Source organism: Erythrolamprus reginae, chromosome 4 (genome assembly GCF_031021105.1).
Source record: "Erythrolamprus reginae isolate rEryReg1 chromosome 4, rEryReg1.hap1, whole genome shotgun sequence".
Classification (NCBI taxonomy): Eukaryota; Metazoa; Chordata; class Lepidosauria; order Squamata; family Dipsadidae; genus Erythrolamprus; species Erythrolamprus reginae.
In genome coordinates this window covers 103,251,680-103,279,661 of record NC_091953.1, presented here as the reverse complement: position 1 = coordinate 103,279,661, position 27,982 = coordinate 103,251,680, and the positions used below count along the sequence as shown (strand labels likewise).

Sequence of the window (27,982 nt, the reverse complement as noted above, 5' to 3'; positions counted from 1 at the left end):
CAAATTAATTAATTAATTAATAATACTACTACCACCGCATTCCTAAGTAAAGCCTCGGTACTTCCTCTGTAAGTCGGATATCCTCGGAACGCCAAGCACGGAGGCCGCGTTTCCCGCGACATAGGGGTGCAATTGAAAACGGCACACAGCACTGTATCGGGGAGGAACGTAATTACTAACGGACTCGTTTGAAGCCATGGCGAGAGAAACGCGTTGAGTGCGGAGGGGGCGGGGTCTGAAGTTTCGGAAGCGGCTCGCTCGGGGGTCAGGAAGACCAGCGGCGGTTGCGCGAGGCGTCCGGCGGCGCCGTGGGGGGAGCTGCAGGGAACGGGCCAGGCGGGTCACCTGGTTCCTCCCGCGGGTGGGCACGGGACGGGCATGAATCTGGAGCGCCTGAGGAAGCGAGTGCGGCAATACATCGACCAGGTGAGGCTGCCGAAGCAGCATCCCTGTTGCCTGCCGCCTCCGCCTCTTGGGGCTCCGGCAGTGAGGCTGGGGGCTGCTTACCCTGGGTCTGGGAAAGTGGGGCGAGTGGGGACCGTTACCGGGCGTGGGCTGTGGGGGCTTAGGAAATCGCCAAAGCAAAGCCCCATGGAGCTGCGGGTGAGATGCTGCCTTCGCTCTCTCTGACACTTCCCAGAGTTGCTTCCTCCTTCCCGGTTAATTGGGAAGGGGAAGAAGAGGAGCTGCTGAGGCAAGGGCTCCAGGAGAAGGAACTGCCTTGAATTGCATAAAAATGCCATGGTTAGCCAGTATCCGGCCTTGGTTTTGATTGATTGATTGATTGATTTGATTTGATTTGATTTGATTAATTGATTCAAGGTTGACTCAGCCTTCCATCCTTCTGAGGTGGGTAAAGTGAGGACCCAGATTGTGGGGGCAATATACTGGCTCTGTTAAAAAGTGCTACTGCTAACATGTTGTAAGCTGCCCTGAGTCTAAGGAGAAGGGCGGCATAAAAAAAAAATCCAATAAATAAATTAGATTGATTGATTTGATTTGATTGATTGATTTGATTGATGGATTGATATAAAGCCCTACATGGCTTAGGGCCAGACTATCTTCGGGACCGCCTGTCTGCCACACAGTTCCCAGCGGCCAATAAGGGCCCACAGAGTTGGCCTTCTTCATGTCCCGTAGGCTAGATTATGTCAGTTGGCAGGGCCCCGGGAAGGGCCTTCTCTGTGGTGGCTCCAGCTCCCTGGAATCAACTAAATCCGGAGATCCGTACTTCCCACACCCTACTGGTCTTCCGCTAAGGGTTAAAGACTTGGCTCTGCCAGCAGGCCTGGGGCCTTTGACCAATGACACATCTCTGAGTCCTCAGAGAGGGCCGGCATACAAATCTAATAAATAATAATAATAATATTTTGATCCGGCCCCAAATAGATATGTATGATTGTTAAGAGTTTTTAACTGTTTTAAATTGCCTTTTAAAAAGTTTTTTCTTGTCCTTCGGGAGTTGGGCAGCATACAAATCTAAATGAATGAATGAATAAATAAATAAATACACACACACACACACACATAATAAATGCCTTCAGGTCAGTTTTTGAATCCTGGGGGGACTTGAGTTGGTCTCCCCATCTGTTCTTCACTCGGTTGAAAAATACATCGTGCAGGACTGAGGAGATAGCTATGCCTGTCACTTTCTACACTTTCTACACTTTCTACACTTTCTAATTCAACTACATTGAATTATCATTATTTCAGTACAGGTTCATTGGAAAAATGTCTTCTGCACAGCCTGGTGTAGGGATTAACCTGGCAAACAAAATACTAGAGAGGCTTAATTTCAAATTCCTTTGCATGTAGTTCTCAACTTGCCACTAAAATTGAGCTCAAAAGTTCCGTTGCTGAGCAAGACAGTTGCTAAATGAGTTTTGCCCCATTATATGACCTTTCTTGCCATAGTTGTTAAATTAGAAATTAGAAGGTTGTAAAAGGTTGCACAGGACCCCAGAACACTGCAACTGTCATAAAGACAAGCCAGTTGCCAGCATCTGAATTTTGATCACATGGTCATGGGATGCTGCAATGGTCCATGTGAAAAATGATAACAAGTCACTTTTCAGTGCCGGTTTTCATTTCTGTCACTAAACAAATGCTTGTAGACTGTATTTTCATGAAAATTACTTGATAATCTTTAGCCCTATCAATATTTCTCAACTAACTCCAGATTGCTGCAAAAATAAGATGCAGGAAGGAGTGGTGAATTCTGTGTAGAGCTCATTGATTAGAAGATATGAACATAATAAATATTTATTTTTTAATAACAAATTGTAACTATTTATTTCCCACAAACAGCAACAGTATCAAAGTGCTCTATTTTGGGCAGATAAAGTAGCATCATTGTCCCATGGTAAGTTGCATATTTTATTTTATGTATGAGTTTTAAAAAAATACTTTGTACTTTTGTTTTAATTTTCCCTTGCTATATACTGTATTTTGATGGATTGGCTACTTTAACTGGGAAAGTTGAGAATTGATGAGCTATAAAGATAGCCCTGACAAATAATTTGAAATTATAACAGTACCAAAAAGTAATTTTATGGTCTATCTACGACCTTCATATAGCATCCCTCAATCATGTGAATACTGTTACAATCCAAATATATATTGCCCTATGCCTGGTCTCTGTGTGTGTTTTTCTCCCCTTGTGGAGCAGAGAAATTGGAGAGAAAAGAGATTGCCAGAAAATAATCTGTTTACTATTCTATACATTCAAAGCAATGATGTTGAATTTGCAGCCTGTGGCACTAGGAGATTTCAAGGGAGTACACATGGAAAGCAATGTGATTGTGCTGACAATGGGAAAAGCTCAGGCAAAGAGAAATTGTCTACAGAATTAGCTTGCTTTTTTTAACCCTCTCCCCAAGAGTGGAGAGATTGGAGAAAGAGAACTGTAAGCTATTTGTATAGTTTAGCTGCAGCACTCAGCCCCAGGCTAAGGCATGATTAGATTGCATTTGATGTGTACAAGACCTTGACCATTCCAAGAGGCAAGGGAATGGTTAGGAGGCAAACAATGATGTGAAACTATGCAGTCTTGTCTCTTCCCAACTGGAAAGCTCTGTTGAAATAATGTGATTTCCCGCTTAGTGAATGCTGTACAATTGCTTGTCACATGTAGGGTTGTTAAGTGAGGACTACCGGTATAATAAATGTTCTTGGTTTGTAGGCGTTCAAACTCTTGTCACTCTATCATATAGAATCAGTATACAGTGGTACCTCTACTTATGAACTTAATTTGTTCCGTGACCAGGTTCTTAAATAGAAAAGTTTGTAAGAAGAAGCATTTTTTCCCCCTAGGAATCGATGTAAAAGCAAATAATGCGTGCAAGTGAGGAAACCACAAGTAGGGTGGAGGCCCTATTTCCTCCCAGGAGATTCCTAGAGAGGCCCCACAGAAGCTTCTCCCTGCCTTTTCCGGCCCTGTTTTCTGCCAGGAGATTCCTAGAGAGGCCCCACGGAGGCTTCTCCCCGCCTTTTCTGGCCCTGTGTCCTCCCAGGAGATTCCTAGAGAGGCCCCACAGAGGCTGCTCCCTGCCTTTTCTGGTTTCCGTTTCAGAGGCTTGGGTTTGTAAGTGGAAAATGGTTCTTGAGAAGAGGCAAAATAATCCTGAACACCCAGTTCTTATCTAGAAAAGTTCATAAGTAGAAGCATTTGTAGGTAGAGGTACCACTGGAGTTGCTTTGTGAAGATTCCCTGGTTTTTGATACTCAGTTCACACTGAGTATCTACTTTGCTTTCATATGGTTGCAGAGTTTATGCAGATACATGTGAATTTCAGTGTTAGGGCTTTATAAATGAGCTCAATTTGTACATGTTAGAAATGTTGTGAATAAAATAATCAGTGTGTATTGTATTGTAAATTAGTAGTAACATGCAAATAAAGTACGAGAAAGTTTGAATTTCAAGAAGAGATGGACTTCTATTTGTCTGGGGTGGTGCTGGGTTCCTGTTCGAGCAGGGGGTTGGACTAGTTGACCTACAAGGTCCCTTCCAACTCTAGTAAGTAAGGTAAGTAAGTAAGTAAATAAATAAATAAATAAATAAAACTACTGATAAGCTATATGTAATATTAATGTTTTGATACGCCTGTATGATTATGTTTTAGACGATCCACAGGACATTTATTGGTTGGCTCAATGTCTTTACCTTACATCACAGTATCACAGGGCAGCACATGCTCTTAGATCAAGAAAATTAGATAAGGTAAGTACAGTACTTCGTATTTAAACAATTTTTACTTTATAGCATATGTGAGAACCTTTTTTTTCTGGGTTAGAATATATTTGCTAGGAGCAATGATGCTGATGTCAGCAACAGCCACACCACCGCTTAGGCAAATGCTACCACTGTTATTTCTTTTTCTCTCTTTCCTATGGACACCTCTCCCACTGGGCTAGAATTTTGCATTTGTTAAAAAGTTTCTCATTTAGAGAGGGCAGACAGGATTCTTTTGGTATTTTGCTTAAAGCCAGAAAACCTTCCTGTAAATGCAAACCAGGTAGTTCAGTTAGGTTATAGAAAAAAAATTATAAAATAGAACGAATGTAGAATAAAAAAGAGATGAAGGGCATATTGAGGATCAAGTCTTCTTAATACTGTTCATCTTCAATGGAAAACTAATTAGAGTTTCTGTTTTCTTTAGTTACATGAAGCATGTCAGTACCTTGCAGCTAGATGTCATGTAAGTATTTAGTGACATACATTTCTAGTAAATTGCCAGTGAGAATTTAAAAATTCACAACGCTGCCCCCATGCATGTGCACAATCCCCCTGTCCCCTACATGCGCACAGGCCTCACTGAAACCTGGGATGTAAATTCAATTCAATTCAATTTATTAGATTTGTATGCCGCCCCTCTCCGTAGTTAAGAAAAATGCCCTTCCGGTTTGCCGTTGTGCTGCTTTTTGTACTCCAGAGGGTTCAGAGAAACTTCCTGAAGTGCCGGAGTACAAAAACCAGCACAACGACAGATCAGAAGTGTGTTTTCTGAACTTCCGGTTTGTCCGTTGGGTGGTTTTTTTGCACTCTGGGGTGTGAAGCATCCGGAGGGTGAAACGGCCTTTCCTAAGGATGAAAATCAGCTGGCCAGCGCGCACAGCTGGAGCTGACATAGGGCTATGTCTTGCATGCTGTCCGATTTGGCTCCGCCTGCCACCGGTTCGCCATCATGGGTATAGATTATGAAAAAGAGTAGGTAAGACATAAATGTAGTATAATGGAAGGTGGGTAGATGTATGAAGGTAGAGTTGTTTTTAAGCGTAATTGTGATGTATGTGATGTACAGTGGTACTTCAACCTAAGAACGCCTCTACTTAAGAACTTTTCTAGATAAGAACCGGGTGTTCAAGATTTTTTTTGCCTCTTCTTAAGAACCATTTTCTACTTAAGAACCCGAGTCCGGAAAAATTTTCCAGGAAATTTGAGAGCGGCACGAAGGCCCGGCCAGTTTCCTGCCATTCTCCCTGGGTTTCTCTCTCTGGCGCAGTGTATGGGAAGTGCGTGCTCCTCCTCGCAGCCTCAGAGTCTTGCTCTCTCTTTTTTTAGAAACATAGAAACATAGAAGACTGACGGCAGAAAAAGACCCCATGGTCCATCTAGTCTGCCCTTTTACTATTTCCTGTATTTTATCTTACAATGGATATATGTTTATCCCAGGCATGTTTAAATTCGGTTACTGTGGATTTACCAACCACGTCTGCTGGAAGTTTGTTCCAAGGATCTACTACTCTTTCAGTAAAATAATACTTTCTCATGTTGCCTTTGATCTTTCCCCCAACTAACTTCAGATTGTGTCCCCTTGTTCTTGTGTTCACTTTCCTGTTCAAAACACTTCCCTCCTGAACCCTATTTAACCCTTTAACATATTTAAATGTTTCGATCATGTCCCCCCTTTTCCTTCTGTCTTCCAGACTATACAGATTGAGTTCATTAAGCCTTAAAGTTTTAGATTTTTTTGATTCCCCTCCCCTCACCTTCTTCCTTTGCAGCGACTGTCCTCCTCCTCTTGTTCTTCCTCCTCCTCCCACCCAAATCCAAGCTTTTATTTCTTTCCTAATGGGTTTGCACACATTATTTGCTTTTTCATTGATTCCTATGGGAAAAATTGCTTCTACTTACAAACCTTTCTACTTGAGAACCTGGTCACGGAACGAATTAAGTTCGTAAGTAGAGGTATCACTGTACTTTATTGTACACATTGTGCAATACACTGTACACATTGCTGCTTCAATCATAAATGTTCCCACTCTGGGTTTTTCTGTGTAGTATGCTGCAAAAGAATATCAGCAGGCTCTTGATATACTTGACATGGAAGAACCAATCAACAAAAGATTGTTTGAAAAATACCAGAAGGATGAAAGTGCAGCGAAAGACTGTTCTAATGACTGGGAAATTTCACAAACGTCAGTAAGTGTTACTTGGGAGTAAGCTTTGAAGGGTTATTGGAAGCTCTAACTTTAGCTAGATAAAAATCAAGTATTTTAGGAGTCTCCATTGTGTCTACATTGACCCATACTTTATTCATACCAACTTCAGTCTGTTGTCCTCTAAAAAAGCCTTTCCCAGCAAAACATGAGGGTCCTAAGAGAGGGAAAGCGATTTTTACAGTAAAAGGATACAAGTGGGTATAAACATTTTACTTCCTAATTTAAATAGACAACAAACCAATTAACAGATACATACTTAGATATATATATATATATGTCGGATCACCCTGGTATATTGAAGGAACGTCACAGCTCCTTTTTGCCTCTAGGCCCAACCCAGGACCATTTCAAGGCAGTTAATTTATTCATAGCCGACAACTATATATTTTTTTTCGTAGATTTTCACGGGTACAGGTATGACGGTCTTGGTATATTCGGGTTTCTTCCCATGTAGTATTTGGAAATTTCTGACGACGTTTCGACGAGGTCACACTCATCATCTTCAGGCTGGTGTTTCTGTCCTTGTTCTAGGGCGAACATAGCGAGACCTGAGCTGCCTTCCTTCTATAAATACTAGTGGCTGGGTGTGGTTTGATGGCTCAGCAATTGCCTGCTGTGTAGAAACTTCCTGGTGAGTCAGTGGGGTAACACCTGGGGTCGTTGATGTAACTGAGGTATGCTGATTAGTTAATGGTTGTAGATTAGGCGTGATATCCTGAGTAGTTGGAGCTTGCAGGCTACTTGATTGTTTTGCAATGTGTATTCTGAGTCTGGTTTTAGTTTCTATGGCTGGGATACGTTTGAGGGCTGGTTTCTAGATATCTGGTAGGCGGGAGGTATCATCCCGCTTCTTCATATTTTGGGGATTTGGAGATCAATTTCATGTCCTGTAGTTTTGAAGTGTTGGAAAAGGGAGGAGTTTTTTTCTTTTTTCCTTAATGCATTCTTATGTTCTGCAACACATGCATTTACTCTCCTGTTAGTTTGTCCAATATATATGGCTGGGCAGATTTTACACGGTGTTTGATAAACTCCCTGGTTTTCTAGCTGGATATTGTCTTTGGGGTTTCTTAGGATGTTGGCTATTTTTTTATCTGTACCAAAGGTTGTCTTCATGTTGTGTTATCAGCAAAATTCTCCGCAAACATGAAATTGATTTTGACAGTACTAAATTAATTTCCAAAACAGAACACTACAGCAAAAGAATAATCATGGAAGCCATCGAGATAGAAAAACATCCCCAAAATATGAAGAAGCGGGATGATACCCCCCCGCCTATCAGATATCTGGAAACCAGCCCTCAAACGTATCCCAGCCATAGAAACTGAAACCAGACTCAGAACACACATTGCAAAACAATCAAGTAGCCTGCAAGCTCCAACTACTCAGGATATCACGCCTAATCCACAACCATTAACTAATCAGCATACCTCAGTTACATCAACGACCCCAGGTGTTACCCCACTGACTCACCAGGAAGTTTCTACACAGCAGGCAATTGCTGAGCCATCAAACCACACCCAGCCACCAGTATTTACTGAAGGAAAGCAGCTCAGGTCTCGCTGTGTTCGCCCTAGAACAAGGACAGAAATACCAGCCTGAAGATGACGAGTGAGACCTCGTCGAAACGTCACCAGAAATTTCTAAATCCTACACGGGAAGAAACCTGAATACACCAAGACAATCATATATAGGCACATATTATTTTTTAAAACAAGTATTCTAACAAGTATCACTAATTGAAAACCTCAATTTAGTCTCTGAATTTTAACCACTCTTTCTTATTAGATCAAGAGTTCGATTTGCCTTTTGAGAGGGAAGATCTATGATGCTCTTGATAACAGAACTCTAGCAACATTCAGCTATAAAGAGGCTTTGAAACTTGATGTTTACTGCTTTGAAGCATTTGACCTTTTAACTTCACACCATATGCTAACAGCAGAAGAAGGTTTGGATAATATCTTTTCTTCACATAATTAAATCTTTCTACATAATCTTTCTACAACATATTGTATATAGAATCCATTAGTTTGCATATATAAACTAGTTTCATTAACCTTTTTACAAGATTTAGGTTTTAGGACATTCCTGAGCACTAGAAAAATTTGCCAACTATTGTTTGTTTCTCTACCCTTAAACAAATTAATGAAATGCTAGTGAAATTTAAAACCCTACTATAAGATAAAATAGGAACATTTGGATGCTATACAGTTTTTAAATATCTACTCCATTTTACTTTCAGAAAAGGAACTACTTGAATCTCTACCTCTTAGAAAACAGTGTATGGAAGAAGAACAAGTATTATTGCATTTTCTGTTTGAGAACAAATTAAAAAAGGTAAGTTAAAAAAAACAAATAAATATTACAGATAATCCTTGACTTATTCCTTGTTATTTAATGACTGTTCAAAGTTACCAGGCTGTGGAAATAATGCTTTATGACTCATAGTGACTCAGCCTCTGATGAAAGCTGATAGGAAAAAATGGAGATTTCAATCTTTATTAATTTATTATATCTGTATCTACCCATCAGAGACTCTTAACAAAATATAAAGAAACACAATTCAAAACATATGCACTAAGTATAAAAAGGAAATAATACTGATTCAAAATTATAATGCCTCAAAAATCCAGGGCTTGTCTCATCTTCTGTTGCCAGTGATTAGCAACTTGCCTGCTAGAGCAGCGGACCCCAACCTTTCTGGCTTGGTGGCCCAGTAAGATGGGAGAGGGGATAGTTCATTGTGAGTGGCAAGTGGGCGCACACAGGTACATGCAGATCCATTTGTGTGGTGTGCGTGCACGGCCACCTCTTACAGGAAGGGATTTTTTGTGCATGAACGCAAGCAAGTACAACCACTCATGCAAGGGAAACTTTGTGTGTAAACACAAGTGGCCGTCATTCACATGAGGGAAGGTCGGGCATGCATGTATTCGTCCACCACTTGCACAGCCCAATTGTGAACACACTTCAGCCTGGGGATTGGGGGCTCTTGTGCTAGAACACTGGGGAACTCCTCAGGAGCCCTTTGGAAACTATTCAGATCCAGTAGATATCTGGGGCAGACAGCTAAAGGACCCTATACAGTGGTACCTCTACTTAAGAACACCTCTATTTAAGAACTTTTCTAGATAAGAACCGGGTATTCAAGATTTTTTTTGTCTCTTCTTAACAACCATTTTCTATTTAAGAACCCGAGCCTGGAAAAATTTCCCAGGAAATTTAAGAGCGGCACGAAGGCTCGGCCAGTTTCCTGCCATTCCCCCTTTAATCCAGGCCATCTCAGGCTTTTCTGGGCTGCCAGAGGAGCCTTTTGGTGGCTGTTAAGGAGGCTTTGGCAGTCAAGAGCAAACCAAGCATTTTTTTTTCCTCTGGGCACTTGGACAGGGAATAAACCTCTGCCAGCGCCCAGAAAAAAGAAACGCTCCCTTCCCTCTGGGCAGCAAAGGAGTCACCACAGCAAAGGAAAGGCGCCGGCTACAAAGTGAGCAAGCGAGAGGAGAGAGAAGCCCTTCAGCATGGGAAGGAAGAGGCAGCAGGGTAGCAGCAGCAGCAGCCAATGTATGGGAAGCAATGTATGGGGGGCAGCCTCCCGCCGGGTGTATGGGAGGCGCATGCTCCTTGCCACTTCAGAGTCCCTCTTTTTTTTTTTTAAGCCTTAAAGTTTTGGATTTTTTTTTATTCCCCTCACCTCACCTTCCTTCGGCAGGCTTCTCCTCCTCCTCTTCTTCCTCCTCCTCCTCCCACCCAAATTCCGAGCTTTTATTTCTTTCCTAATGGGTTTGCATGCATTATTTGCTTTTATATTGATTCCTATGGGAAAAATTGCTTCTTCTTAAGAACATTTCTACTTAAGAACCTGGTTGCGGAACAAATTAAGTTCTTAAGTAGAGGTACCACTGCATAGGTATAATCTGAATATGGAATGTGGTGATCAAAATACTTTCACAGGCAGATCACATCATATGACTGAAAAGATGAGGCACTTATATAAGATATATATAAGACTTGAGACAACCCGATAAGAGGCCTCACCAGGTACAGCAAGAGAAACATGGGCTTGAAGGTCTCCCAGAGACATGAAGGAATCCTACTGGACAGTTGATACACCTCTAGATCCCTCGTGTATCCTTGTGGCTCAATTTCACACATAGGTACTCACATCCCTGATCTCACATAGCTACCGGCATCCCTGATCACAATCCATCAATGCCAGTCCCCCAACTATAGCATTGAGGTTTCTAAAGGACCTGGGACTTGGAATAAATACAGCTTTCCTCTCTTCCTCTGTTAAAAGTAACATTCTTAGCATCAGATTAAATTCAAAGAAAAGGTTAGGAAAAGTATTCCCTTGGCCACAGCAAAGGTTTCTTTAGGCAGAGGTCAAAATGGGTGGAAGTGCAAAAAAGTAAACAAAGCTGGAAGTTCAAAAGCAATAGGGGTTGTTTAGAACTGTAGAGCACAGGGGCTTAGAGAAACAAAAAAGTCATTTTTTAGCAAACAATATGGTTGATACAGGGTGGGCATGAGTAATGACTTCAAGCATTACCTATGACAGTGCCATTTAAGGAAGATATTACCTTGAATGTTTGAACTGTTGAAAGGATAAAATATAATGAATAAGTCCATCTGAGTAAACATATCCATTGGTTTTTGCAAATGTATTTTATCTTACTCAGCAAATATTTCTAGAGGAGAACAGACTTTTTAAACTCTGATAATATGAAAAGGATCCGTTTTCTCTGATAAGTTTTACTATTCTTCTGAGGTGCTATGTATTTCTCAACTGAAATTTCTTATGCCTTTCAGTACAATAAACCTAGTGAAACACTGATTCCTGAATCTGTAGATGGTCTTCAAGATAATCTCGATGTAGTTGTGTCTCTAGCAGAAAGGCATTATTATAACTGTGATTTTAAAATGTGCTACAAACTTACTTCTGTGTAAGTATTTACATTTGTGATAATAGAATTTACTTGTGATCATATGTTAGCATCCTTGTAAAAGAATAGTTTATCCTGTTTATTAAAATGGTTGAAAACTTATCTGTTTTAGCTTATAAAGCAATTAATTTATGTGCTTACATTCTTTGCTACATTGGATTCAGCTAAGGATTTGTAATGCAGTACAGTAAGGGATCATCCTGCAAAGAGTTAGAATAAGTGGAGATGCCCTTGCCTTAATTTCTGGTCTTGCAAATGAACTTTACCCATGGAGAGCTCTAGGAGGATAAGGCTTCTTTGGGGGGTGTCAGAAGGTCCTGAGGGAAAATGCTATGAAGACAGGCTACCAACATTTTTCTAATATTAGGACCTTGGCCTGTGGCATTCTGGAACCGGAAAAGGAATATTGTTTTCCCTTCTGAGCAACAATATTGACGAAATAGTTCTATAGGGACACAAAATCATCTCTGTAATCCATCTTTTCATACTTTATGTTCTTTGGGGACGCTTGTTCTTAAGCTGTTTGGCCTACTTAATCTTTTTTTCAGTCTTAAATACTGCCATTACTCTAATTTGTATGCCACCCCGAGTCTACGGAGAGGGGAGGCATACAAATCTAATAAATAAATAAAATAAAGAAAGAAAGAAAAGTAAAATCTGCTGAAGCATCTTAGCAGCGGCAGTCCCAAACTGGAGCTTTAAATCACAAACAAGCAATTTCTAATTACTCCTTTATCAAGATATGTCGAAACCTCAACCCCATAAGGTAGAACAGATTAAGAAACAAATGTCATATAGGCCAAAACTACTTTATTGTAACGGCTATACTAACAGAATTTTGCATTTTTCCCTCCCTCATTTTTTCTCCATATCAACTAAGGGAGGAATCTTTCCAAGAAATTTAATAAAATTACCATATTTTTTGAGTATAAGACGCACCATAGTTTGGGGTGAGGAAAATAGGGAAAAGAATCTGCTTACCAGATCTGGCTAGCATCCTTAGTCTGGTCAGCTTCAGCACATTATTTTATCCCCTGGTTAGGGCTTTAAAAAAAACTTATTCGGAGAGAGTAACAATGAAAGAGCTTGCAAGCCAGTAAGACCTGGGAACATCATTAGCACCTTGAAAGAAGCAAGTAGAGCAATGAAAAAAACCTGCAAAGACTTAGGGCTTGGAAAACATTCTTTGCAGAGAGTAACAGTGAAAGAGCTTGCAAGCTGGTAAGAGCTAGAAACATCATTAGCACCTGGTTAGGGCTGGAAAGAAACATTTGGAGGAAGTTAGACCAATGAAAAAAAAAACCCTGCAAAGACTTAGGGCTTGAAAAATATTCTTTGCAGAGAGTAACAGTGAAAGAGCTTGCAAGCTGGTAAGAGCTAGAAACATCATTAGCACCTGGTTAGGGCTGGAAAGAAACATTTGGAGGAAGTTAGACCAATGAAAAAAAAACCCTGCAAAGACTTAGGGCTTGGAAAATATTCTTTGTGGAGACAAACAATGAAAGAGCCTGCAAGGTAAGAGCTGGGAAGATCGTTATCAGCTAGTTAGGGCTGAAAAAAAGAGCTACATTCAGAGTATAAAATGCACCCAAATTATCAGCCTATTTTAGGGAGGAGAAAGGTGCGTCTTATACTCCAAAAATACGGTAGTTTCTTGGAATGCGCCCAAACCCTGCTCTCATTGTGATTGTCTTGGTAGTCGCTCTTCCTCTTGTCCTTCATGGCCATTATCTATAGCCTCTACATGAATTTATCTCCAGTTTAACCATAACCATTTTAGCAATGTATCCCTAAACTGGAATCCCAGTTCAAGGACAGTGGGTGTTCTAAAGGTAAAGCACTTCCATTTCTCATTTAGACTGCTGTAAATGAGCGTACCAGCCGCAGCTATTTTTCTTTAGGCAAAGCTTTCCAAGGTTTCATAACTATAGAAGCTCTATTCCTGATTAAGGAATGAAGGTGATTGGAATTAAACTGATTATTTGGGCTTGTGCGTTTTAAGAAACTGCAGGCCTTTAGGCTTTCCACTCTGAAGATTAATAATAATGCTTTTTATTGTACTTGAATTGACTTCCTAAAATATATAAGATCTTATTGATAAGATCTTATTTGGGCTTATTTGTAGAGTAATGGAAAAGGATCCGTTCCATGCCAGTTGTTTACCTGTACATATTGGGACGCTTGTGGAGCTGAATAAAGCAAATGGTGAGAAATTGTTTTATGCATGTTGAAAATGAGCAGATTACTTTTGAAAGTTTCCAAGCGTTTCCTTTATTTTTATTTTCCTGATATTGCTTTTTATTGTGATTCATGAACAGGCACACTGTATCTAAATATACAAATAATTTGCTACTGAGAATAAAATGGAGGGGGAGGAAGGAGTTTTCAGAGGGGAAGATGATGTAATTGAATGTAACAGGAGGAAGGGGCTGCACTGGAGAGGAATAAGAGAGAATTCAGCCCAGATATTTTGTGTGAAAGGAAGATGCAGTCCCTCCCTAATTGTTATCAGAGTATATGGTAGATGCAAATAGTGGAGGCCTGCCAGGATTAGTCCGGCAACATTCTTGTCTATAGATAGAGAAACAATAAATAATTCAGCTTTGAAAAATCATCACCTGTCATTTTTAGTTTTGGATCTTGACAGCTATCAGACTGTAAGCACCTTGGCTTGACCCATGCCTAGAGATAGGCTTGGGAGCTTAACAGCAATTATAGCCACAAAGCTAGCAACCACATCAAGACAGCACCCAATTCCCCAAAATGCAAAGTCTTTTGGAGAAAGATGGGGGGGCTGTATGACACTTTGTAAGACTTTTAATTGCGGAACCCCCAAAATGTTTTATGTGGCTCAGCCAATCCTTAAGGATATAATGAAGTTAAATTTCCTTCACCAGGACAACAACCTAAGGTAGTGCTCAGCTGATGACTACTAATTTAGCAAACAAAGTTATGATGATACCAATTACGGGGAACTTAAGATTGGTCCTTGATATTGCAGCAGTTACGACAGCTCTGTGGTCATGTGATTGCAATTCAGATGCTTGGCAACTGGCTTGTACTTAAAGATGCAGCGCTCTGCAGTCACTTGATTGCAGCCTTCTCTTCTGGCTTCCCACAAGCAAAATCAATGGGAAGCCAGTAGGAGATTTGCAAATCCCTCTGTAAAGTCAATCCCACTCCTGCCATTTTTTCTACTGAGGAGTCCCTGGACAGCAAGATTAGTGGGGCCTGGATGGTCAGGCAGTAAGTGCTTCATCGTCCACCCCTTCATTGTACTTCAATCAATCGGCTGAGAGATGCTCTGTTTTCTTTCTATTTGTGATGTATGATTTCCATATTTAATGAATAATATTAACCCAACTGTTGGCTTATAAGATTTAATTATTATTTTTCAAACATGGATTAAATCATTGCACCGTACTTTTGGGTCTGTACTTAAAACCTTGTAAAAAGATATTCCTTTTACAAAGGAAAAAATGATTTTGTGTTTTATAATTTATAATATGTAACTAAAATGAGTCAGTATTGCATCTAATGTTACAGTATCTAATTCACTGTTTTTAGATAAACAGGTAGATTTCATTGCAAATCACAAAGACATTATAACATTGATTCATTTGTATTGGGGGGGAAACAAAACTTGAGAAGTTGCTAGAGATGAGACTCATTCATACACTTGTTTTTAACAAAAAAAGTTGGCATCTTATAAAATGGAATTTGGAAGTAGATCCTGTAAATAAAATTATACTCATACTATTGTTAATGAATGTGTAGCTCACATGTTATCCTGTTAATTGGATAAAGTAACTGATTTTGAAACTGTCAAAAATAAGATTTGGAAATTAGATTTCATAGTGTAAATTTCTACAACTTGCTTAGATCATTTTGTTATTTTTAAACATTAAAAATACAGTATTGTTAGTCTGGTTTCTTTTCAGTTTACATACTGCTTTAATTATTATGTTTGATGTAAATGATGCTGAACACATTCCTTTTATCTTTCTAGAACTTTTCTATCTCTCTCATAAGCTGGTGGATTTGTATCCAAATAATCCTGTAAGTTATATATTTCTTATTTTTTAATAGCACTGCTATAAGTTAAACAAAAGACCAACGTTAGTATGTACATAGTAAAATACATGATTTGATATGTCTAAGTGAGGATTTTAAATCTGTTTTGTACACAAGCACTCAAGAAAGTATCTAATATAAGAATTCCAATTCAGACACTATTTATGTGAGAAGATTGCAATAAATCTAAATGGGTGAACAGTGCAGTCAGGCGGTAGGGAAAGCAAGTAGGATGCTTGGCTGCATAGCTAGAGGTATAACAAGCAGGAAGAGGGAGATTATGATCCCACTGTATAGAGCGCTGGTGAGACCACATTTGGAATACTGTGTTCAGTTCTGGAGACCTCACCTACAAAAAGATATTGACAAAATTGAACAGGTCCAAAGACGGGCTACAAGAATGGTGGAAGGTCTTAAGCATAAAACGTATCAGGAAAGACATAATGAACTCAATCTGTATAGTCTGGAGGACAGAAGGAAAAGGGGGGACATGATCGAAACATTTAAATATGTTAAAGGGTTAAATAAGGTCCAGGAGGGAAGTGTTTTTAATAGGAAAGTGAACACAAGAACAAGGGGACACAATCTGAAGTTAGTTGGGGGAAAGATCAAAAGCAACGTGAGAAAATATTATTTTACTGAAAGAGTAGTAGATCCTTGGAACAAACTTCCAGCAGACATGGTAGATAAATCCACAGTAACTGAATTTAAACATGCCTGGGATAAACATAGATCCATCCTAAGATAAAATACAGAAAATAGTATAAGGGCAGACTAGATGGACCATGAGATCTTTTTCTGCCGTCAGACTTCTATGTTTCTATGAATTTGATCAATCTGCCATAATGAGGGTCAGCTGTATTATAATTGTGGAAGTGTACATTGGAATAATATTCTTTTTTGCAAAGTGAGAAGGCACACAGGCCTTGGACCTTGCCATATAAAGAATTTCTGAGGAAATGTAGACCTTGGCATTAGATTCTCTAGTCAGGTATCAGGGGATTTCCAATTCTGGGGAATTAAACATTTGTCTCTGATACTTATTCTAGGCTTTGGAGCAGGAATTTACTCCATTCCATTGTTGTATAAAAGTTTGTGATTGCAGAAGGGCAGGGTATGACAGATTTTCATTAGTTAATCAGATGCTGTGGATTTTTTCCTAGAGGACATTGTGCACGTAATCAGAAAAAGAAAAGTGAAAATTGTCCTCTTTATGTTTTGTTTTTTATTCAAGCATGTAAAAAAGCAATTATGTTTCCAAGGCCTTAGATTCTGAGGCAACACAGAATGGAATAGTAACACAGCTAGGATTCTGGTAGGATATTCTTACTTAAATTAAAGTTACCAATATTAGATTAGATTAGATTAGATTTATTGGATTTATATGCCACCCCTCTCCGCAAACTCGGGGCGGCTCACAACAATAGTAAAAACAGTACATAGTAACAAATCCAATGCCCACCAATCTAATTACAATTTAAGTTAAGAAATTCATAAAACAGTCCCAATATATATAAAAAAACAGGCACACAGTCAATCAATCAAACGGCAAAACAACATGGGCAAGGGGGAGATGTTTTAGTTCCCCCATGCCTGATGGCAGAGGTGGGTTTTCAGGAGTTTACGAAAGGCAGGGAGGGTGGGGGCAATCCTAATCTCAGGGGGGAGCTGGTTCCAGAGGGTCGGAGCCACCACAGAGAAGGCTCTTACCATGTTCAATGTAGAATACATCAGAAAGAAAGACAAGGGTATTTCCCACCATGCTGTCCTAAATACAAACAATACTTAGAGTGTTATCAGAATCCATTCTGCTTTCTGCTTGCCAACTAAGAAAATATTTTCTCAGCAGCAAAATGCTGTGGATTCAGCACTGCAAAAATAAGGAATTGTCTCAAACATAAGTACATTTTCAAGGAAGTATACAGTACAGGAAAAAAAACCACTGGCAACTATGTACAGTATATATTTGTCAGAGCAAGGCTATGAAAACAGTTAAAAACACAGTAATAATAATTTATTAAACTTTTATGCCAGTTGACTCTCAACAATTTTGAACAGATTACTACAAATAAATTACAATAAAATCAATAAAACATTAAAATATTAATATAAAACGTGACAAGTGCAGTGAAGGGAGGAGTAAAGTATAAATATTTGCATATATGCCTTTTAAAAATACAGAATCACATCTGCATTCATATGCTATAATATTAGATTCATGAAGTATTACCTTTTCTCATTTATATTACTGTAATAATCTACAGTATATTTAATTTAATTTTGGGGTTTTAGGTCTCTTGGTTTGCTGTAGGATGCTATTATCTCATGGTTGGCCATAAAAATGAGCATGCCAGAAGATACCTCAGGTAGGTTTTGCTTCCTGAGAATTTCCAGCTAAGAAGTACGTTTGTCATTTCTTTTAAAAGAATCCATGTCTTGAAATATAGCATTTCTACTAAGAATTTATTTATTAAATATTTATAAAATTGCAAGTTTAATAAGCTGTAGTTTTGGAAAATTGTTATTTTTTTTTTTCTGTTTCAGTAAAGCCACTACCCTAGAGAGAACATATGGGCCAGCATGGATAGCATATGGACACTCATTTGCAGTTGAGAGCGAACATGATCAGGCCATGGCTGCGTATTTCACAGCTGCCCAGTTGATGAAGGGGTATGTCCAATTCCCAGGGAATATGAAGTTCTAATTTAGGTTGGTCACCAGGACCACAAGTTTACTTTTCTGAGCTTTTGGACTCATACTGGAGCCCATCCTCAGGAAACCTTTCTCTCTCTTTTTTTAAATTATTATTTTATTTATTTTATTTTAATTTTTTTATTCATTCATTCATGCATGCATTCATTCATTCAATTTTTTTTATGCCGCCCTTCTACTTAGACTCAGGGCGGCTTACAACATCTTAGCAATAGCACTTTTTAAAAACAGAGCCAGCCTATTGCCCCCACAATCCGGGTCCTCATTTTACCCACCTCAAAAGGATGGATGGCTGAGTCAACCTTGAGCCAGTGGTGAGATTTGAACTGCTGACCACAGATCTACGGTCAGCTTCCCTGGCCTGCAGTACAGCACTCTACTTGCCATGCCACCCCGGCTCTTGTAATATATGCCCCATGCCTGGCGACATAAATGAGTTTTGAGGCTCTTGCGAAAGGCGAGGAGGGTGGGGGCAGTGCGAATCTCTGGAGGGAGCTGATTCCAGAGGGCCGGGGCCGCCATAGAGAAGGCTCTTCCCCTAACCCTGCCAGACGACATTGTTTAGTCGATGGGATCCGGAGGAGGCCAACTCTGTGGGACCTAATCGGCCACTGGGATTCATGCGGCAGAAGGTGGTCCCGTATTCTGGTCCAATGCCAGGTAGGTCCTTATAGGTCATCACCAACACTTTGAATTGTGTCCGGAAACAAATCGGCCTTCATTTGTAATATCAATGCAATTTGATGGCAATTTGAGGGAACATTCATATTTAATGAAAAATGGAATTAAAACAGATTAGCATTGACACTAGGGTACGTATTAGCCTTGTCTAACTGAATTTTGTAACTGTTATTTCATGAACTGGTGAGTGGAATGTTTTGGAAGGGGATATACTTTATAATATTCCCTGGATGGTGTAGAGGTTTGAGTGCAGCATTGCAGGCTACTTCAGTTAACTGCTAGCTGTAGTTTAGCAGTTCAAATATCACCACTGGCTTAAGGTTGACTAAGACTTCCAAACGTCCGAGGTGGGTAAAATGAGGACCCAGATTGTTGGGGGCAATATGCTGATTCTATAAATCACTTAGGGAGGGCTGTAAAAGCACTGTGAAGTAGTATGGAAATCTAAATGCTATTACTATAATATGGTTCTGTATTCTGCTTTTAAGATTTATGTTTTCATAAAAACAAGAAAATTTACAGTGTTCTGATAGTTTTGTGTTGTATCTGAAAAGTAACTGCATTTTTCTCCCTTTTATCTTAACTATCTTTGTTTTTGCAGTTGCCATTTGCCGATGTTGTACATTGGACTAGAATATGGATTGACTAACAATTCAAAATTAGCTGAACGCTTCTTCAGCCAAGCTCTAAGTATTGCACCGGAGGATCCTTTTGTTATGCATGAAGTTGGGGTGGTAGCATTTCAGAATGGAGAGTAAGTATTTTTTGTGACAGTTTGTACACATGAAAGCCTAGTGCTGTATATTGCATATTATTCTGCCGCACGAATCCCAGCGACCAGTTCGGTCTCACAGAGTTGGCCTTCTCCGGGTCCCGTCAACTAAACAATGTCGTTTGGCGGGACCCAGGGGGAGAGCCTTCTCTGTGGCAGCCCCGACCCTTTGGAACCAACTCCCCCCAGATATCAGAGTTGCCCCCACCCTCCTTGCCTTTCGTAAGCTCCTTAAAATCCACCTCTGTCGTCAGGCATGGGGGAACTGAGACTTTCCCTTCCCCCTAGGCTTATAAAATTTATGCATGGTATGTCAGTATATATGATTGGTTTCTTAAATTGGTTTTTTTTTAAATTAACTTAAATATTAGGTTTGTTTACATTGTATTATTATTGTTGTTAGCCGCCCCTAGTCTACGGAGAGGGGCTGCATACAAATCTGATTAATAAATAAAATAATAAATAAATAAATTACAATAGTAGCATTTATTACTGCTAATATAATTATTAAACCTAATGTAACAAACAAAATATGTGCTGACAGAGAACAATGACCTTTTTCTTTCCATGACTATAAATATTATTTTTAAAACCTTAGAATTATTTCTCTCAACTTTAACAAGTCAATATATTCTTGTATTAACCTCTCCCCTGCATAATTTCACAAATTGCTGACTTTAGAAAAGCATGTAAATGTGTCAGCTTTTTAAAATAGATACTTTTAGTGTTGCATTCTTAATTTGTTTAAATGGATTTGTTCATTTAATCAATAATTAACATAATTAAACAAAAAATCAAAGATATTTATTTCATATGCATTGAAGATACCCACAGTGGACAGATTTTGTGCTTAAGATATCATATTTAATGGATCAGCACTTCATACACACTTGTTCTTTTGAGAAGTAGAAACTGGTCTGCATCAATCTTTTCATAAATTCTCAAGGCAATAAGAGAAACAAAGGAATAAGAAAGTCTATTAACAGTTTGGATGAGTAACCATATTGAAAATGTTTGGTTTACTTTGTCCTATCCATCTTTATAAATTCTGTATTAATTTATCTGTTAAAGCAGTACCCGCGTGTATTTTTTTTATTCAAATGTGTCTGGAGGGATCTTATATTGACTTCAATCACCTTTTATGCTAACAAAAATATCCATTAAAAATAGCCTAATTAAATCTGTGATTATTACATTTTCACTGGTGCCTTGGAATATGAACAATGATAGAACAATCATCAGAATAATTCTGATAAAATCTAAATAATTGAGACATCATATGTTCTATGCACAAAATAAAATATCTTTTCTTTTATAATTTTTGTAAAAAATTGAAAAGACCTAAACATCTCATATGAAGTGGTTTATTTTCTTTCAGCTGGAAAACTTCAGAAAAGTGGTTTCTTGATGCATTAGAGAAGATCAAAGCTATTGGAAGTGAGGTATTTAGTTATATACTGTATATATTTCTTACTAATATGTTCGCTATAAGATAGTGCTGTTTTAAATTACAAGCGTAGAAGGTCTCTTGGCCCCCAGTATTCAGCTAATGAAGATTTCAGAATGTATATACATGGCTTTGTAAGTATCGTGTCAATTCTTATAAGGCTTCACAGGTGATAGCCAGCACCTTGAATGGAACCTGGAAGCCTATAAGTAGCCAATGAAACTACTGAAGAACAGTATAATGTTACCAAACCTACTTTTTCCTATTAGTAGTCCTCTCTGAATTTAATATCAACTGCAGCTTCCAATTCATTTTCAGGGGTAATGTTGCATGAGGTGACAATGACATGAATCACATTTGGATGGGTTTTCTACATCAAAAATCTCTACAGTTTGCAAACCCATCAAAGCTGGGCAAATGCCCTGGTCACTTCCTCAGTCTGCACGAATCCCAGCGACCAGTTAGGTCCCACAGAGTTGGCCTTCTCCGGGTCCCGTCGACTAAACAATGTCGTTTGGCGGGACCAAGGGGAAGAGCCTTCTCTGTGGCGGCCCCAACCCTCTGGAACCAACTCCCCCCAGATATCAGAGTTGCCTCCACCCTCCTTGCCTTTCGTAACCTCCTTAAAATCCACCTCTGTCGTCAGGCATGGGGAATTGAGATATTCCCTTCCCCCTAGGCTTATAAAATTTATGCATGGTATGTCTGTATGTATGATTGGTTTCTTAAATTGGGGTTTTTTACATTACTTTTAATATTAGATTTGTTCATATTGTCTTTTTACTGTTGTTAGCCACCCCGAGTCTGCCGACAGGGGCGGCATACAAATCTAATAAATAAATAAATAAATAAATACATACATACATACATACATACATACATACATACATACATACATACATACATACTTGAGTAGCAGCCATACATACTAGAAGACCCACAAATTAGTGATCTTTTCTTTAAAGGGGATGGAACTGGTCCAAAGCTGAACTAGGCAATCCTACCAAGACAGATTTATTACCTACAATTATCCACTCCATAAGCAGAATTAGTCTGAGCTTGTTATAACTTATCTAGTCCTCATGGCATCAAGATACACATTGCCAGGGTGGCAATTTCATTTTTAATGGGGGCAATTGAAACCTTGTTTAAACCAAGTTAATGGACTTTTAGGTTTTCCCCGAGTGAGTAGGAGTTCACTTTTTGAATAGTAAGAATTATATGTTATGGATGAGTATCAGGATTTTAGAGTTGCTTAGGTGGGGCACGGCCCAAAAAAACTTGGGTTAGAATCTCCATAGTATGTCTGGCTAGCGAAAGAGTAGTGATACAATTGAATATCAGCAACATACCTTAAACAAAACTAATAAATTAATTCCCACAGCAGTTTTTCTCATCCATATTGCAATACAGGGCTGATATAGCAGCAGATCCCAATATTTGTACAAATGGGCACAATCATGGTCATTATAACTTTTATTAATTTCCTGTTTACATTTTTCTTAGCTAATATTTTCTTTTTCCAGATAATAGGCTCAAAAGAACTGCCTAATGCTGCTTAATAAACTTCTCAATAAATCTAACCAGAACATACTGAAAAATAGCCATCAAGAAATCCCAAATATTCTGGCTCCTGTTCTACATTACTGAGAAAGAATTTATAATGAATTCTTTATTTGTTTATAATATGATGTATAGTTTGTCATTTTAAAAGGGTTTCATGGCATTAAATCTAACCCATTGGAAAATTTCCTTATATGTACATGAATACTCTCTGACATAATAATATAAGGTATCTTATTTAAGTGGGGGCTTTCCTCAGAATGATATTTCTTTATATATGTGTTTTTTGCTGCAGGTTACTGTAGATAAATGGGAACCTTTACTAAATAACTTGGGCCATGTGTGCAGAAAGTTGAAGTAAGTATGTGCATATGGAGATTGAGGGGGAGAAACTTTTTAAATAATAGTTATTATATTAAGTTTATTTATGTTAGTCCAAGTTCTATAACTTAGCACTGTATAGGTAGACTGGGAAAAAACATCCCAGAAAGTGAAGGCAAAGTATTCTTGTATTATAACAGCTGCTGTGGTATAATGGTGAAGTGTTGTTTATTTATTTTTTGCTATTTTGGTTATTTGTTTCCTGTTTGACTTGACTCTCAATCTTTCTATCTATCTCTTTCCCCTCCAACCAACCTTCCTACTTAACTACCTACCTACTGTGGATATAAAAAAATCTATACCCGTTAAAATAACAATTTTTGAGGTGTAAAATAATCAGACCAAGATATATCACTTCAGAATTTTTTTCCACCTTTAATATCACATATAAGCTGTATAATGCTATTGAAAAACAAAGTCAAATATTTTTGGGGGGGAATAACAATAATATGGTGCCATAAGTGTGCCCTCACTTAAAGTAATACTTGGTTGAAGTACATTTTGATTTTATGACAGCATTCAGTCTTTTGGGATAGGAGCCTATTAGCATGGCGCATCTTGTCTTGGGAATCTTTGCACATTCTTTCTTGCAAAAGAACCCCAAATTTATCTAAATTGCAAGTGGATCTTCTGGGCACAACCCTTTTTCAGGTCACCCCACAGATTTTTCAGGTCTGGGCTCTGGTTAGGCCATTCCAAAATTTTGATCTTCCAGTAGAGTCAATTTTGTTTTTGTTGATTTGGAGGTATGTTTTGGGCCATTGTCATTTTGAAAGAAATTCCTTTTCATCTTCAGCATTTTATCAGAGACCTGAAGGTTTGTTCCAAAATTGACTGATATTTGGAATTATTTATCATTACCTCCACCTTAATTAAAGCCCCAGATCCAGCTGAAAAGTAGCCCCAAAACATAATGTTGCCATCAGTGTTCCCTCTAATTTTTTGGGGGGGTGGGTGGAAAAGTATAGTGTCTGAGCGGCACAGAAATAATAAATGAATGAATGAATGAATGAATGAATGAATGAACAAACAAACAAACAAACAAATAAAAAACCCACCCTGTTTTGCCTCAGAGAATTTCAAAATAAAATACTGTATTGTGTGTCTATAACAGTGAGCTCATAATAGGGCAACTCTATCAATATCAAAATGCCACTTAAATAGTTGAGCTAGTTTCAAACTAGATTTTGATTTTCTTTCTCTCTTCCTTACTTCCATTCTTTTTCTTTTTCTTTTCCTTCCTCTCTTTTTTCTATCTGTTTCTCTCTCTTCCTCTCTTCCTCTCTCTCTCCTTCCCTCTCACTCTTTCCCTCTCAGCTTCTGGGCAGGTTTGGAAAACTCTGAGTTGATGATGATTTTTAAGTGAGCGATTGCTCACTGCTCAGCTTAGAGGGAACTATGGTTGCCATTACAATGCATCACTGTGGGTGTGGTATACTTTGGTGATGATCAGTGTTACGTTTCCAAAACATACATTTTGGAATAACTGCCCAAAAAATCAGACCATAGCACATTTTCTCACATGCTTTTGTCTGACCTGATATAGATTTTTGCAGGGTGTTTGGATGTTTTCCTTTGTAAGAAAAGGCTTGCATCTTGCCACCCTACTTCACAATCTAGACATGATGGTTGTCACATGTAGTACACAATCAGAATTTGCCAGAAATTCCTGCAGCTTCTTTATAATGTTGTTGTAGCCCTCTTAGTAAATTTTTGTACTTGATGACTGTCTTCACTGCATTTCATAGTTTATCCAATGCCTTGAAAATTGTTTGATACCCTTCTCTTGGCTCATATCTTCCAACAATGAGATCCCTTTGATGCTTTCTAAGCTCTTTGCAGACCACAGCTTTTTCTGTGAGAGTAAATGTCAGAAAAACCCTACTAGAACAACTGAACTTTATATGGGCTTGATCAGAGTTACTTTAATTGATAGCAAAAATCTACTAACTATTATTTAATACCAATTTGAATGTGATTGGTTCATTCCAAATATAGGAACATCCCATAAGAAGGTATGATAGGATATCCATTGTATATCAAATTTACATGCTATCTATCTCACTATCAAGTGACTCTGAATAATATTTCTGTATCCTCACCCATAAAAACTCACCATCCATATGGCTCAGCTTTTTATTGAGGGTGGGAAAAAATGTAGAAGATAGAATGCTATGTATTCTGCCTTGAGTTCCTGGAGGAATGCAGAATATGTGTCTAAGAGAGAAATACTATAATGCTAATTATGTATTGTAATAATTTGTCAAATGCATTATTTATTTTTGTTTTAAAAGGAAATATGAAGAGGCTCTTGAATACCATCGTCAAGCTCTGGTCTTGATCCCTCAAAATGCTTCCACGTATTCTGCAATTGGATACATACATAGTCTGATGGGAAACTTTGAAAGTGCAATTGATTATTTTCATACAGTATGTGTATATTTTATTTAATATGCATTTATTTGTTCAAGCAAAAATGTGCAGTAAATAATCACAACTTCATAGCATAGGACAGTGATGGTGAACCTTTTTATCCTCGAGTGCCCAAAGAGCATAAATACGTGCTATCGCACATGCGCAAATGCCCACACCCATAATTCAATGTCTGGGGAAGGCGAAAATAGCTTCCCCCTGCCCTCTGGAGGCCAGAAACGGCCTGTTTCCCTACTTCTGATGAGCCCAGTAGGCTTGTGTTTTGCCCTCCCCAGGCTTCAAAGGCTTCCCTGGAGCCAAGGGAAGGTAAAAACACCCTTCCTCATCCCCCCGGAACTTCTCTGGAAGCCAAAAACGTCCTCCTAGAACCTTTGTGCAAGCCAAAAATCGGATGGCCAGCACACACATGCACGTTGAAGCTGAGTTAGGACAACAGCTTGCGTGCCAGCAGATATGGCTCCGCGTGCCACCTCTGGCACCCGTGCCATAGGTTCGCCATCACTGGCATAGGATGTAGAAATGTTCAGGATTGTCACCACTCTTTTACACATTTCCCTTCGAGTCCCATCAACATTATATTAACATTCCATGTGTATTCAATAAGTTGCTTAGTTGACTTGAGTTGTGGGAGAAATGAATTCTCACTGTAGGATATTTCTAAACGACCCTGGTCTGTGGCAATTCATGTGAACAATCTCTTGAGTCCGTCAGGAGATGGTTGGCTTATAAATCTAATTAAAATAAAATAAAAACAAGTTCTTCCTAACACGCTGATACCTCTCCCTTGTATGTTATTGATACTATTTTGACCACAAAGGGGAATCATTTACAGAATTTTAATGTTGAGCTGGGGTGGCGCAGCAGGTAGAGTGCCACTGAAGCTGACTGTAGATCTGAAGGTCAGCAGTTCAAATCTCATCACCAGCTCAAGGTTGACTCAGCCTTCCACCCTTCCGAGGTGGGTAAAATGAGGACCCGGATTGTGGGGGCAATAGCCTAGCCTAGCTCTGTTAAAAAGTGCTATTGCTAACATGTTGTAAGCCACCCTGAGTCTAAGGAGAAGGGCGGCATAAAAATCAAATAAATAAATAAATAAATGTTAAAGATAGTTGAAAAGTTGGATTAATTTGTTTGCTTGTCCTTTTAAAACAGGCCCTTGGTCTTAGGAGGGATGATACATTTTCAGTTACTATGCTTGGACATTGCATAGAAATGTATATTGGAGATTCCGAAGCCTACATTGGTAAGTTTTAGTATCGTTCCTCATATTTCTTTCATATCTTCCCACACTGGTTGTGGTGGCTACCTCAAACAAACATTTATGATATGTAGTTGATCATAATGAATGGTTGATCAGGTGGCATACCATCATCATCATATGAAGAGAAAATATATTTTAATACATACTATTATTTTGCTGTGAAGAATATCATAAGCCACTCATGATCCTTTTTTCTTTTCTATTTTTCTTTAACTTTTCTCCTTTTCTTGAACATTTTCCTTTTTTCTTGCTTTCTTTATTATTTTTCCTTTTTTGCTGTCTGTTAGTGTTATCTATTACCTTCTTGTTTAAAGTTTTAACAAACATTATGCTTGCAAAAATGTATTTTAATATGAACCAAGCAGAAATAAGGTTCCTTCACTACCAAAGTTTATCAGTAGATTTGTTTTATAACACAGAGAACAGTCTTCTGAAACCCCACAACATGAAACAAAAAATAATAATAATCAGACAGTGAAAAACATGTCAAACATGTATTAATTATATGTAAAATTAACCTAAGCATTTTCTTTTAGGGACTGCAATTAAGGATAAACTCAGATGCTATGATTTTGATGTGCATACTATGAAGACATTGAAAAAAATCATGTCCCCTGCATGGGGTACATTGGAATATGATATAGAACGGCAAACTACAGAAGAAAGCAGTATGGCGTTGGAGACAACTCATCAACGTAAAGCTACAGAAGAGTCTTCTCAATTAGATGAACCTTTTGAAATTGAAATGAATGAAAGTGACATGATGTTAGAAACCTCCATGTCAGACCATAGTACATGACCTTAAAATATTGGTGCAGATTCTTCACTGTGCAGTATCATTAAGTAATTTGTCATTCATCCCTTTGTTTTATATAACTATGTATACCATGTGGCCATCAGAGAACTGTCCAAGATAGTGTATTTTGTTTATATCAATTTTATTCAAAATAATGTATTTTTAATTTTCACTGCATCGTTGAACTGCTATTTAGACAGTGAATGTACAAGCAAACCATCAAATTGGATTACAATATATATGTTTCTGTACCCATGAATTGATAAATTGCTGCTTTGCCTTTTTCCATCTTAATTATGTGTCAGAATGTTCTGAAAGAAGTACAGTTTTGATATTATATTTTATTATTTTGTTCAAAATTAAATTTTTTGTTTGATCTCTGATAATTGTTAAAAAATTACCAACTGAATTCATTATTTTTTCACTGAATTGTAGGCAAATCGTTTTTACTGTGATAGTAAATGTGTTGTCCGTCTAA

At 38.5% G+C, this 27,982-nt stretch overlaps 2 protein-coding genes across 2 annotated transcripts in view; one reads left to right on the top strand and one right to left on the bottom strand.

Annotated features, from left to right (window-relative positions):
- The window catches only part of LOC139166905 (uncharacterized), a 984,072-nt gene that overhangs the window by 658,572 nt on the left and 297,518 nt on the right, over positions 1 to 27,982 (bottom strand). The gene's annotated exons all lie outside the window — the stretch shown is intronic.
- Positions 151 to 27,982, top strand: CDC16 (cell division cycle 16). Its single transcript, XM_070751113.1, has 18 exons — positions 151 to 426; positions 2,308 to 2,362; positions 4,122 to 4,219; positions 4,659 to 4,697; positions 6,281 to 6,421; positions 8,230 to 8,389; positions 8,684 to 8,778; positions 11,251 to 11,384; positions 13,510 to 13,589; positions 15,394 to 15,443; positions 17,751 to 17,824; positions 18,003 to 18,128; positions 19,453 to 19,605; positions 21,002 to 21,065; positions 22,929 to 22,990; positions 25,309 to 25,444; positions 26,600 to 26,690; positions 27,245 to 27,982. Exons 1-18 carry the CDS (start codon positions 379 to 381, stop codon positions 27,505 to 27,507), a joined length of 1,869 nt encoding a protein of 622 aa, XP_070607214.1. The 5' UTR covers positions 151 to 378; the 3' UTR covers positions 27,508 to 27,982.

Excerpts from the sequence above, each read along its gene's own strand:
- CDC16 (XM_070751113.1), top strand. The coding sequence starts at position 379 with ATGAATCTGGAGCGCCTGAGGAAGCGAGTGCGGCAATACATCGACCAG. Across the intron at positions 4,698-6,280 it reads ACCTTGCAGCTAGATGTCAT|TATGCTGCAAAAGAATATCA; the intron begins GTAAGTATTTAG and ends TTTTCTGTGTAG. Across the intron at positions 8,390-8,683 it reads TATGCTAACAGCAGAAGAAG|AAAAGGAACTACTTGAATCT; the intron begins GTTTGGATAATA and ends TTTTACTTTCAG.